At 40.0% G+C, this 14,983-nt stretch overlaps 1 protein-coding gene across 4 annotated transcripts in view; it reads right to left on the bottom strand.

Moving 5' to 3' along the window:
* Window positions 1-14,983, bottom strand: part of MEIS2 (Meis homeobox 2) — a 181,262-nt gene that overhangs the window by 126,341 nt on the left and 39,938 nt on the right. For all 4 annotated transcript variants that reach the window (XM_054025202.1, XM_054025204.1, XM_054025203.1 and 1 more), the window contains exon 8: window positions 1,054-1,199. In XM_054025202.1, the coding sequence (XP_053881177.1) occupies window positions 1,054-1,199 (146 nt within the window). The remainder of the gene's footprint in view (window positions 1-1,053; window positions 1,200-14,983) is intronic.

Below are 14,983 nucleotides of genomic sequence, written 5' to 3'. Positions count from 1 at the left end.
CTATTCCACACACACACCCCCGATCCCCATTAGCTGTTCTACCAGCAGAGCAGTTCAATAGTCACTAACATAAATAAAAGGGGTACCTTGTCCTGGAATCAAGACACTGTAACTAATGTCAACCACTATGGAAATGTATAACTTTGGTAGCCACAAAGAACCCCTTATGTGAGGTAGTTAACCGTGCTATTATCTTTTTAACCATTAGGCCAAACAGAATAGCTGGAAACAATTTTATAGTAAAATATATCTGTAATTTTATCTGTAAAAATGTATTTTGATGTTTAAGTGAAGCTGTAATAGTCAACAGAACACCAACACATAAACCAGTTGCAAACAGGAGGATAAAGATAGATTGTTACCAAAAGTATTGCTTTTTCACATAATTAATCTCTTTCCCCCAGAAGAGAATAGGGCTAGCTTTTAAGATATTGGACTTGAAGAACAGCTAAAAAAGGTGTTTTAATCTCTGTTTTACAGAACAGAGGAATTAGAGAACCTATAAACCATCTATACTTCTCATGTAAACTAACACATGACAAGTTTGCAAGCTGCTTCATGACTTCTCTAGCATCCTGCAATGTTTGTTGAAATACCTGCATTGGGGAGTATTACGGTACTTTCCTTCTAATACATATGAGGTTTGTTGTAAACAGAGGCCAACAATAACCCAATCCAGAGGATAGAGATACTCAACTCCCTTATTAGTGTCCTCGTATATATACTATATTCTAAATGTAGAAACTCGTTTTCATCTTAAGAACATTTTGAACAGTTCTCATTACTGGAATGCAAACCAAAAATGGCTGCCTTCTACCCTAGTGTTGTTTCATGCTAATATCTTATGATGTATATTCAACTTGTCATGATTCCAAGACTGAAATAAATAAATAAATAAATACGCTTCTAGAAAAAATAAAAGTGATCATTGATCCCTACTGTCTTCCAAAAAATTATGGGGACAATTGATTTCTAATAATAATGAATAAACCTCATCAGGCATGTGAACAAAAATCTATTTTTTATGTTTTTATTATTTTGGTCTCCACTTACTGTGAGATGCTGGAAAAGCCACGCTCTCATGATATTTGTTGCTACTTTGGGGAAAATGCCTCTTTTCTTCTGACGCTTTTTGTCCTTGTCTGGATCATCATCGTCCCCTGTACCAGGTGAGGCTACGCTGTTGTCTAACCCATCCCCTAAAAGAAAGAACAAAATAAGTGGAAGGAGACATAATAAACAAAAGATATAAACTAAAAGGTATCGTTAATTATTGGGAAACTAATGCAGCCTTATTTTGATTTGATAGAACATCAGGCACATGCATTTTCTCATTAAATATGATTGCTGATACAAATATGTAAAAATTAGAAACCATGTCTCTCCAAATACTAATTTTGTGTCTCACACATGCACATATCATTAATTCAATTATAATTGTGTGCTTGACATAGTGCAATAGCTCTTTGTCAATTACAGGATTCAATGTGGGAAAACCTGCCACAAGAAAACCCATTCACTGTAAACGCATGCCTACAACCCTACTGAATACATACTGCATGTATTCAACTTAGATGTTCTGTAGTCTATATATTCTAGGCCTTCTGCATAGGTGACAGTAACTGTGTCACTGTTCAGTGCCATAACACACTGTCAGATCAGCCCCCTCCCATAACTATCATCTCCCTACACACACACACCGTATATGATCCTGCACATAGCATTTGCATGACATGAAAACTTCTACATCTCTGCATCAGTGATCATTATCATTAAAAAAAAATGCACATCAAGGTAGGGTGCTCACTTAATCAGAACTTTCCATCAACATCTTTCTCTTCTGTGCTTTTCCCTGGCATTAATTGTGCATTAGCAAAAATCATTTACTTTTAACAGTCATAGTTATTTTTTCTTGCCCTCCAGCAAAAATGCCTTGAAAGCTTGCCTGGAGGGCATCTAAATTATGTATCTGAAAAACTCTTCTGGCAAGGCATTGCAGGACCCCTACTTTCTTAAAATTCATACGAGCACGTCTTCCTGTTTTTGGGAAGGCATCAATCAAGAGCAGCAATATATGCCATATTCCTACATTAATATTTGAACTAATAACTTTTAAAAAAGGAAAGAAACAAGATCCGACTTGTGGCATAATCAAATGCAAAATAAATGAAGAATACTGGGACAGCACTGAGACTTTATAGATTGCTATGTTTTCCTTACACATCATTAGCCTGGAGCCACACGAAAGAGGAAAACAGAGAAGTGGAGAGTTTATGCTCCCTGCTGGTGTTTAAGAAGCCGAGGTCCTGGAAGGACATCTGGGAATTGCGCTGAGACGGTGGTTTTTGTAATTTAAGAATAGACATTCATTAGCAGTAAATGCCATAAATCCCATGCTAAGTAAAAACCTTGTCCAAGAAAGCCTAAAACAATAAACTCTGTGCTCAATGTAGCCTGAGCTAGACGCTCCATAGCTTCCTGAGGAATGCTATAGATCCACGAGCTAATTCCTATAGCCTCTTCTAGCTCTTTAGTGCTACTAAAACAAATACATTACTGCTACATATAGACCATTTACTTCCAAACTTTTATTTCAGCTTCATCTATTTCCCTTGTGTCCACTCACCCTTCTTCCACCACCTCCCCTTGCAAAAAAAACCCCACAACCCTCCTGGACCGAGAAATGGAAAAGCCACAGCAAAGAGCTGGCAGATTAATTTTATTGACATTTCCATTTTCACTGCAATGTGATACCCTCCATCACATGGAAGAGATGACCCTCACTATTTACAGACTGACAGGCCACTTCATTACAACCACCCTGCCCCAAGGCAGAGCAGCTCCCTTCCATCTGCCCAAACGCCAGAGCAAGACCCCGAAGTCGCTGCTCTCTTTTTTGTTGGCTTCTGTTCATGATAAATAAAGGTGAGTCAAATGGGTGCAAAAATAATCAAAAGAAATGATGCCTGGACCTATACAGTGTCATAAACCAATTACTTTTGAGAAATGTTGGTTATTCAGAATGAACTCCTTCCTACCAGGCTGTCCCCATGTTTCCCACCCCTACCCATACCCCTCGTGTGCATGTACGTACACACACACACACACACACACACACACACACACACACACACACACCCCCTTTCCACTATGCCAAGGAACTGCTGCAAGGCAAATTCTCACAAACACTAATGCCTTCTGACTGCTCCTTGGCAACCCCAGCATTTTAACCTGGGTGGATGTGCTCTCCAAAATACAGACACTGGAGCTATCTCATCAGCTGTTCATGTGACACAGATGGAGAGTGGCTATTAGGAGCCAGGCAATGGGCCTTGGGGATCTGAGGTGCTGTACTGTAGCCTCAGGCAGTTTTGAAAAGCAGTACCCGGAGATGCGGGGGGGGGGGGTTCGGGGGGGAGAACAGCCACAGTGAAAGTGCAAGTTTGAAGTCAATCAGTCTGTTTGTCTGTCTATCGTCTAGATAAAGATATCTTTGTCTCCTTATGTAAAATCTAGGTGTGTATGCACATACTGCATGTAGATATAAAATCTTCTTTCCTTCAGTCTCTCTGTCCCTTTCTTGGTACAGAGACATATACACATATATAAATGATCCCTATGCCTCTGTAGACGTACACGTGTGTGTGTGTGTGTGTGTGTTTGTGTTTAAACAGCTGAAATCACCAATAGTCTTAAAGCATCATTTAGACCTTTTGGAGAGGATGTGAATATCCTTGCTTTAAAAGGCAAATAATAGTGCAGGAGATGAAAGTTCAGCTAAAGCTTGCAGTGCCTTTTCCACCTAATCAATGGTATAAGAGATGAGAGACAGTGTTTCCTTAATCTCTCCCCTCACCCCATGAAAGGAAATTTAAGTATAGTGCCTCCAAATTACATCAGCAGATGAAAACTCACTGTAAGATTTGTGTTCCTAGATACCTGAGTTATGGAGGGAAAAAAAATCCCACAGACAAATCAACCACAACTGGGCACTATGTGCAAACTAAGAGCTTAGTCCTGCAAATCCTTACTGCCCTGTGTTCAGTGGGGCTACTCACATTAGCAAACACGACACTTAAATGACTAGTGCATTTAGAACTTCTTAGATATTGATTCTGGTTTCAGTTACACTAGTGTAAATCAGGAGTAACTCCGGTGAACTCAAAGGAGTTACATCATCACTGGTGAGATCAGAAACAGATTTTAGGTCCTTTAAATCCTATCTCAGACCAGATTAGTTGCATTTGAAATACTGTTATATAAAAAGGAACCATATTTTAATTATTTTAGGGTCCAGTTCCACAATCCTAACTGCATGATTGGTCCCACTGATACGACCACTCACATATCAAGGTACTAGGCAACATACATAAGAATGGTAGAATCAAGCCTCAAATGTTGGGAACGTATTGCTACAATACGTATGACCTCAGTGGAGTAACCCTGGATTTACACTGGTAAAACTGAGACCAGATTTTGACCCACTGTCTGTCTCTTTATCCCACAGCAGCAAAAACTGGTGGGGCCAATAGTCCACTGCCTTGCACAATGTGTACTTGTTTACCCTTTGTAGAGAGAGTGCAACATAGTGTTTTGCATTGTCTTTGTACAGGGGTAAATGACTACACAGGGTCCAAGTGAGTGGAGAAAGAGGCACAGTGCCTTACTTGCTTACAATCCCATTCTAGATTCTAAGCACTGTATAGCACACACTCAGTAACACCCACGGGAGGGGAACAGAGCACATGGTGTGCAAGGCAGTGGAATATCAGCCCCCGTGTTTTTTGCTGTTATGGGATAAGGAGACAGACAGTGGGTCAAAATCTGGTCTCAGTTTCACCAGTATAAATCCAGGGTTACCTCATTGAGTTAGCATGCATTGTTCCTCCCCTCAAATGGAAGAGTTTGTGGAAATGGCAGGGATCCTGGAGGTTAGGGACAAAGCTCACAGGCCTGAGGGAATCACTGGGGACTAACAGTTCCAATTCTGCAGAGGGGCTGCCTGACCACACTGCTCTCCTTGGCAGTACAGCTTACAAGACTCTATGTTGTTAATATTCTGCCATCCCAATTACTCCTGTGCTGTTCTCCCCTTCACAGGGAAGGAATATGGCAGAGCTGGAGTTAATACTGCTTAGAGAGCTGTTCCTATGGCATCTGAATAGGATTTTCGAATTTCATTGATGCACATAGAAAATATCAAATTCTTACTCTAAGGAAAATGGTAACCCAACAGGATAATCACAGAAGTCTGGTACCAACACAGGTCCAAACTCCAGAAGCAGTTCTACTGCCACTGTCACAACTAGCAAGGCAGCCAGAAAACTGTTTCTGGCAAAATATGTTGCAGAACTCAGCATCTGAGTTTTACCATCATCAGGTCAGGTAGCTGTTAGCCACGTTATTGTTGAACAAAAGAGAGAAAGGATACACCTCAACTAGGAGAAAAAACATATCACCATTGTACTAAACATAATGCAACTACTTTAACAGGTATGAATTTTGGAAAGAAAAAAACAAATGGTGTATATAATATAATATAGTGCAGTGCACATGCAGTTTTTTACAAAAAACCTCTGAGGGATTGTTCAGGCCCAATAGTTTAATGGAAGGGGAGTTCTTCATGAAAGTCATGTGTGGGAATTCATATGCACACACATTTGCACCTGCCTTTATTTGTTTAAATTTATAACTGGAGCTCTGGGTACTGTACAACTATTATAAACCAAGTATCTCAATAGATCAATAAGAGCAACCCCCAACAGAAACAAACTGCCTCTTTTCCAACTACCCAATCTCTGGTCATATGGAAAAAGCCTGGGAAAACAGAAGAGTCTTATGGTATGTTCCGAAGTCACACAACCTGTGCTGTAGGTGACTAAGGTAGGAGGAAACCCAGATCCAGAATCAAGGACCCTTCTGTCAGAGCACCTCATTTCCATCCCACTCTTGTTTAAACCACTGGGCTCTTGGCTTGAGTGCCTCAGTTGATCACAACTCCTTTATAGAGCTTTTTTAAAATTAATAATCCCTATATATGTTAATTAGTTTTGTCTCATAACACCCTGCAGAGTAAAAATAATTATTAACCCCATTTAACTGATAAGAAAACTGAGGCACAGTGAAATGATGGACTAGAAATCAGGGGTCTCAAACACGTGGCCTGCGGGGTTCTTTCATGCGGCCTGCCAAGCTCCTCATGCCCCCCCCCTGCCGCGTGCCCCCCACTCCTCTGCCTATCCTGTGGCGCTGCGAGCCCCGCGCTGCTCCCTGAAGCGGCTGGAACTATGGCCCTGCAGCCCTGGGCAGGACGCGGGGGGAGTAGAGGGCTCCATGCTCTTGCTTCCAGGCACCGCCCCCCGCAGCTCCCATTGGCCGGGAACGGGGAACCGCGGCCAATGGGAGCTTTGGGGGAGGTACATGGAGGAGCAGCAAGAGCAGCACATGGCGCCGTTTCCCCCCAGGACTCTGGCTGCTTCCTGGAGCAGAGTGGAGCAGGGCCAGGGCAGGCAGGCAGGGAGCCTGCCCTGGCCACGGTGCACGGCGCTGCCACCCCGGAGCCGCTCTAGGTAAGCGGCGCCGGGCCGGAGCCCACACCCCGCACCCCTCCTGCATCCCCCAACCTCCTGTCCGGAGCCCCCTACCACACCCTGTACCCCAACCCCCTGCTGCACCCCTCACCCCTCCTGCAGCCCTCACTCCAACTCCCTGCCCTGAGCCCCCTGCCGCACCCTGCACACCTCCTGCTTCTCAACTCCCTGCCCTGAGCCCCCGCCACACCCCGCACCCCTCCTGCACCCCCTGGGGGCAGGGAGGGGGCAGAGTTGGGGTGAGGACTTCGGGGAAGGGGTTGGAATGGGGGCAGGGAAGAGGTGGGGCAGGGGCGGGGCCTCATGGAAGGGGTGGAGTGGGGGCGGGGCCAGGAGCAGCAAGGGGCGGGTGTCAGTAATGTGGCCCTTGGGCCAATGCATTAGTCCTCATGAGGCCCTTGTGATCATTTGAGTTTGAGACCCCTGGACTAGATGGTACCTTTAAGGTGCAGCCCATGGTAAGAAGGCTCTGAGAACTCCAAGTATGCAGAATTACTATACATCTTTATGAAGTACATTTTTATTCCCCTACTGCATCAGTCTTGCTCTGTAAGCAATATGAAAGGGGGGGAACACAGCCCCACCTCTTTGTGCATTTCAAGTAATAAGATCTTGGACTTTCCAGAGTACAAGGACTACAATTCCTTTTGACACAGTCCACCCAAGGATGGTGGGAGGAACATCCAGGTATTTTTCTAACTGCACCCAACTAAGGGCCCTTCAGAATGTGAACCTGCAGCGACTGGTACAAGATCACCCAGAAAGTCACTCAAAGAGCAGGCATAGAACTTAGGTTTCCTGAGTCCCAGTGTGGTGCCTTTATCACAAAGCCACCCTTCCTCCCTTCGTGGCATTTTAGTGTGTTTCCATCAGTAAGGAACAAGCCCCTGTCTGCAGGCTTTAGTTAACGATATACTCCCTTGCGACACCTGGCAATGGGTGAAGGAATTACATATGTTGAACAACTACAGAACGCTAAAAAGAACAGCTATATACAACTATATACAGGAAATGGAAAGTAGATCACTCTCTTAGCAAGTTAAGAGTGTGAAGGAACAGGGGTTCTGTCTGAAGCCATGTGGCAGTAAGAGGGAACTGGAGAGGCACTGACCCACAGGGCCTATTATACCCTTGGCTGAGAGCACAAGGGGACACACGACGCACATGCGGGTCAATATGACCTGCTAAGAAAACCTTCCAGATCTGACGCATGGTGCACATGTGCACCCACGTTTGGAATGCATATAAGACCCTCACTCAAAAAAGAATTACATATGTCGATGGCAAAATACCAAAGGATATACTGACCATCCTCAGAGGGAGAATAAACAAAGTTGAATGTGATATTTTCTGTTCCTGGGTGGGTGTCTTTCTTTATTCTTTACATTCTATCCCTTTCAGTGAGGTATTTATTATAAATATTCAATTTGTTTACTTTAGGGAGGGGAAAGATGTTTCAGGTATTTTTGAGGTTTTCTGTTGTCTACATATGCTATTGAAGTTGGTGGTTGAAGAGATCCTGCAGAAATAACTCCTGGAACTTTAATTTTTATCATATTTTCCCCTTTATTATTTTCCTGGCTCCTTTTTTTTATTTTTTTATTTTTTTGGAAATAAGTTTGAAATTAAGAGAAAAGCAGAGACTGGTGTTTTTTCATTTAGTATTAGGGTATTTTTGGTGTTCATAATTATCAGCTTTTAAAGCTGAGGTTTACTTGTGAAGCGAATGCAGTTTCACAAGGACTATGGTTTAAACTAAAATGCTGATCAAATATTTGTGTAGCCTTTTGTTTTGGGAGAAGGCTTATGTGTGCTGGGATAAAAAAATCAATAGATTCATGTTTAGTACTTTATAATCTAACATTTTTTCACATCAGGTGGGAAAAATGTTCTGATATGGACATGGGGAACTGTAAGGAAACTGCTAATTACTGATCTCTCTTACCATCCTGCTGTGCTAAACTGTCTGGACATGTTAAAGTGAAATTTTTCTGTGATTTTCGAGTGACTAGTTCATGGCCCACTGCCATGGAGTGCAGGAGAAGAGATGAAATGCTTTAGTTTACATGCAACATTTACTGACTGTGTGGGTTTCCGACATTAAAGAGGGGACAGTGACCCATGCCACCTTTTTCACACTCAAAAGAGCACTGAAAAAACAGTCTTCATAGGCTTACCTCAGGCTTCTCTGGCCCTTAACACCCTCCCCCCAGGGTATGAGCAGAAAGAGAAAAAAGAAGGGATTTTATGCTCCTTTCTCTTCAACTTTTCAGGCTGTATAAGCAGCATTTAGCAAATTCAGCCCCCAAATGGCTCCAAATGCTCTGAGCTGCAGGGGCTCATCCTTTGTTAGCCTCCCTCTATTTACACAGGATTTACACAGGCTCTCCACTGAAGAGACCACATGTTTCTGACAGAAAGCACTTCCATTCACACCACATCAGGCAACAGGATTGTAACCACTGCAGCTTCACACTGACCTGAGATTAGGGATTTCAGCAACATGGAGATGGTAACAATCTGCTAACTAACAAAATTATCCATGGAGAACTCTGCTGCTTACTCCAGTTTAAACTACCATGGCCAGATAGATGAGATTATTTAAAAGAACAATTTAGAACTAGCAACTGTCAAGAAAATGTATATCCAGTTACAAATAATTTACACATAAAAATATGATGTTAGAAGGAAAATCAGACTGCAGCTTGGATTAAAACCACTTCACCCACTGGCTGGAGACATAAAGTGTAAAAACAGACAGATGGACACATATGTAAATGTGGCTGCATTTTTTTCCCTGGATCTGGCAAGTTAGTATACTAGTATAGTTTGATAATTTATTTTCCATAGTATTTTTACTTTGATTAACAGATCCGCAGCAACATCCTTGTGGTATTACAGGAAGAGACTCATTCCTGTGATTCTGCTTGCTATGAACACTGCTCAACAACCAAACTGTAATTACAAGACCTTTCTAGGCCCCACCTATTAGGAGTCAATCTTGAAATCTGATATCATGCTGGTAATTTTGATTTTAACTCAGTTTGGTCTGTCAGTATTTCTGTGCCAAGGATTTTCAAATTAAATATATACATACACAAGAAAAATGTTTGTGGTCATGAAACTTGTGGTTTCTATTTAACAGTCCTTTCTCACAGGGTAATAGAAAATTAGATTTTTTAAAAGTTTTGTTATGTTAATACAACGAATTGCTTTGGCTCTACAGCAAAGGACAAAACAATTTACTTTTATAATACTCAGTAACATGTACATGCATCTGATAAGCACATAATAAAAGTACATAGTATATTATAAAGTTCTTCACAGTACATCATAATAAAGCTCTTCTGGGCACTCTAATGATTCATTTTTAGTGATCTCTCAAATGCCCTTATCCACAGTTAACACTCAGATTTTATTAAGGAGGAACGCAGGGACAAATGTCCACTTAAGTCCCAGCTCTCAAATTCAACTCTGCTTGCACTGCACTACCTAAAGCTAAAGCTTTTTTAATGTTCTATTCACCTCCCCTGTGTGGCATTTCTGCTAACACAGAGTTCACAATCTTTCAGCCCCAAACACAGAAGGCTGCTATCTTCAAGTCATCCAAGGAATGTGCCAGATACTATCATCTCTCCTTCAGTACAAAGAACCAGAGAGAGAGAGAAAGAGACCAAAAGAAGACCATACTGATCAGGTTACTAGTGTCCAGAAAGCCTTTCCAGGAATGCTAAATGTTAATCTTTGAACCAGCAAATGTTATAATTAAGATCCTTGAAGCTGAGGAAAAAACTAGCCTGAGAAGTTAACAAAGGTAATACATTTGAAATTGTGGGTCTCTTTTGCACAGTCTTGCACTCCTTACTCTGACAAAACTGCCACTAAACACTCCTTATTCAAGCAAAACTGCCATTGACTTCAGTAAGAAGTGCAGGACCAGCCCCTGGTCTTGTTCAACCAAATGGAAATACAGGCACTGCACGATTCCTAAACAGAGACATATTAATACTTGTGGTTTATTATGATTTATGATTCTCTTCCCCTCAAAAGTGAAACTCATTGGTGTGGAAAGAAAGTGCTCAGTGACTTTGCTTTTATACTGTTTGTTAGGACTTTTTTCTCAGCACAAATCGTGAAATTTATGCATAGGTTTTGGCACCTATACTGGAGGAAAACATTATTAAATTATCATCTAAGTATTTTGCCTGCTTTAGAATAATTACTTTGAAGTAACTGAATGTAAATAGCTGTTATTCTGATTAAATTTTTAATCATGCTAAATATTGTCACACAAAATGTCCTTCTGCTGCTGCCTAAATGGATTTATCTTTAAATTGCTCCTTTTTTATATCCTTAGTGTAATAATTGTATCATTCTCATAGTGTAGTTAAGAATACTAGCTACAACCTCTGAATCAACAGGTCAATAAAGAATTCGAGAGTCAAAAAATATATATATATATAGCCCTAACTTGTTTGCAAAAAGTATTTAGTTCTTCTTCAAAAGTTAATTTTACTTTCTCCTGCTCCTCCCCCCACAAGTTCATATTGTTAATATTTAATTATAACTGGGCTATTATTATTATTTGTTTTAGTATGAATAAAATTACCTCACTCAGATGTACATAGTCAAGTGGGTATAAATTAAGAAGCTTTATTTGTTTTTAAGTAACTATCAACTTCTATTTCTGATGTCTTAGTATTTCTGTCATCAGTAATATCAAAGAATGTGGGCAGAATAAGTGCAATTAAAATCCTACCTGTAGCTAAAGTTACCTCATTATGTTTAATGTTACCTCATTAATATTTAACCTTTAACAATTTGCAGCTGTTGTTCATAGACAAAGACATGCTCTATGCATCTTTTTTAATAAGTAGATAATTTCTAATACTCAATATATATATATATATATATATATATATATATATATATATATATATATATATGTTCTTTACAAAAGAAAATGATGCTTTTGAACATCTCCATCTTTCCTACAATTTTTGTAAAATTCAAACAATGGAACATTTTAATGACGTTTCCTATAGACAACACTGATAAACATGCAGTTGGATACAAACGCCATGTTTTTAAATAATCATCCCTCTTATATTGGTGCCCAATAATACTGCTGTAGTTAGTGATCTATCAATGTTCCCATTAGAAACCCCTATTTGTAGGGGTTTATTACTCAGCTATAAAAATTTGCACTAGCTGAAATGTCACATAAAAGAGCTCAGCTTCAGAGCAATTTTTAAACCATGTTTTAAAAGCCTGTTAGGACTGAAAATGTAATATAGAAATTTACCCCTTTAAGATGCTTTCCTCCCCGCCCCCCCTCCCCTTAAACTCCAAAAACTTCATTATTCAAAGGACATTTGTCAGACCATGAGTCCATAAAGGGAATTAGCCTCTTTTGGGATTTACAACAAAAACTGAGAATGGGTGAATATTAAAAGTTTAAAAAGTGGCAACTGTGCATTAATAGGAACAAGTTATAAAAGCTTTTGCCATGCACTCTCTATGGATAAATGGTACACAAATGTGTATTTAATTCATAATACAAATAAAAGAACTAGTCTTCATACACATTCACAGCAGAAACCCTAACAGCACCAAAGAAGATGCTTCCTGAGAATGTATATTAAGAAGAATACAAAACAACTCCAAACTGTGTGTGATCTTACATACCATAAGAGCTCCAACACTTATGCACAATGGGGTGGATTAACCCTCTGGGTGCTGCAGACATATATATACACCTCCTCCTAAAGTGTTCATTTGGTTGGCAGTCTGGAAAATGCCAGAATGCGAAGGGTTAAGTTGTAACACTGACACTCTGCTTTTGTAGGTTTAAGTTAAACCCTTTATACTTTAAACATCGTTTTTGTGGTCTAAGTAGTATACTATTCGACTCTGAAAAACATAGGGCCTAATCCAAAGCCAAGCTTTTCCTAGGTTCACCTAGCCTATTAGAGAACTGACATCTATGCCATATGAGCAGATCTAAACCCTACCAACCAAGTAGCAGTCTAGGCTAAATAGGCTGATGCAGCAAATTTGCAGATCTTGATCACACTAGGCAAGGGAGTCATTCTTCTCAGTGATAAAGTCAGTGAATGCACTCTTGAGGAGATAAAAAATTAAGTACCAGCTGACTTTGCACCATTTGAGTGAAGTATTCACTGCTGACCCAGTACAACAGAATTGTCATGTTCTGACACCAGCTAGGAATCACTGTAGAAGTGGTCAAGTCTGTTTCTTTATTGCAAGACTACTTATAAAAGCAGTTGGTTAACAGTGCAATTTTCAGCTTGACAAAGCATAGTATATATTTATGTATTGCATTTGCAAGCTACTTTATACAGCCCTCATATCTCCCTTAAAAAACTCATCATAGTTCTTATTGTCATAATTTCACATTAAGATCTGATAGTCAATAGAGGCAACAGGAACTTCACACTGAGACATTAAAGAGAAAATTGCAATTTCATATTAAGACATTTCTACTTGATTTTACTATCTCAGTTTTTTAAACACTTGTGTGGTTTATATAGCACTTAGTAATCACAATGGAGTTGCAGTATTGTCTAGTACAAGACAGCTGGGTTCTATTTTCTTCTCTGTCATTGACTCACTAAGTGACTACGGGTAGAGGGGTTACCAAAATGCCCAAGTGAATTAGAAGTGCAAGTTCCACTGAAAAATGCTTTGAGAGGCTTGTGTGGCAGCCCTTAGTATTGATTATTAATTATTATTATTTATGTCAGGCATGCCAATTCATTTATGTTTTGTCTTTTGTCTTTGGTCCATCTTGCCTTTGGTCCATCTTGATCATTCCATATTTGCCAAATGAGTATACTGTAAGAGTATTTTCTAATGTTTTGTCTCAAATTGCACATTTAAGGAAGAGTTAAAGAGCAATTTTCTTTTCTCTTTGCCCTTCGATAAGCATAAAGAGATAAAATAGAAAGAGACAAAGTTGAAATAAGCATTGGTGATGGAAACTTACACACAAGGAGAACCTAATCCTGCCCCTGCTCAAGTAAATGGTAACTTTCCATTCACTTGAATAAGATCAGGAACATGCCCTAAAATTGCAAATTAGCATCTTCTATATACAAAAAGCAGATACATTTTTTCACCAATTTTTAGGACAAATCCTGAAGTCTTTACACCATTTTTACTCAGCCTTTATTCAGGATCAAATCCTATTGACATACATGGGAGTTTGGCCTGAATAAAGGCTGCGTAAAAACTGTATAAAAACCTGCTCCTGCTCCCACTGAAATCAATGGTAAAACTTTCTTTGGACATCATTCTTCACTGCCATGTACCTTGTGTTGTCATTTGCACCTGTGCAAAGTGGATGTAAAATGCTTCCTGAAGAATTTAGATTGGTAGCATTTTATCCCCACTTTGGAGAGGTGTCAGTCCTTACACAACTTGCAAGGCAGTGCAGAATCAAGCCCATGAACTTCCGTGGGAGCAGGAGCAAGCCCTTAATGTTTACCAATAATCATTTTTCAATTCTGCAAGATAAAATCACTGATATGAGAGCCCTCTCTGTATTGTATTATAGCATGGCTAGACATATAACTTCTCCATACCTATGAGTGACTGGGGGAAAGAATTCATCTCACAAAAGGCAAGTTTGTTGGCTTATTTTTGTGGCATGGGAAACATAAGCTCTGATAATAGGTCTATACAGCTCTAATGAGGTCTCAGAGGTGGGAAACCTGTTTTTCTTTAAATTCTGTTTATTTAGTTTCTCACAGAAATTGATTCATCTGAATGACAAAAATTATAAAGAACCTAAATCAAGGAGGTGGAGAAGCCATCCCTTTCTCTTCTACCAGTGCTGCTTTCTGATACCCATGGCTGCATTTCCCTTACGTGATAAGGTTCAGTAAATAATGAAGGCCTGTGCCTACCCTTGATGGTTCACAGATTGTAACTCCCCCAGCAGCACCACCCCATCCATTACAGTAGAATTAGTTGACAATACTACTAGTTGTTCAATAAATAAATAAATAAATAAACTAATTGGTCCCAGAGGATAGTTAGGTGATGTGGAAGTCTTAAAAATACCATGATCTCCCATAGTGATTTGCTAGCCTTCCTATACTCTATCCAGCACATTGGGACTTCTAAATTACATACCATAATTGACATCAAATATCTGTCCCATCAGTGAATATCTTTATTAGCATCAAAATCACTCACAACTAGTGTTCCTCAATGTTATTAAACAGAACTTGTTCTAGGTGTTGCCTTACTAATTAGTCAGGATGAGCCCGAGGAAGAAAATCTGGGTCATGTTAAATTAATTGGAATGAGCATGAAAATTAGCAGAGCAAACTGCATCAATTTTCTATAGAGAGCCTTTCTTCATG

Source organism: Malaclemys terrapin, chromosome 4, assembly GCF_027887155.1.
Source record: "Malaclemys terrapin pileata isolate rMalTer1 chromosome 4, rMalTer1.hap1, whole genome shotgun sequence".
Taxonomy (NCBI): domain Eukaryota; kingdom Metazoa; phylum Chordata; order Testudines; family Emydidae; genus Malaclemys; species Malaclemys terrapin.
Note: the sequence above shows the minus strand (reverse complement) of the source record. Positions and strands in the feature narration are given on the sequence as shown.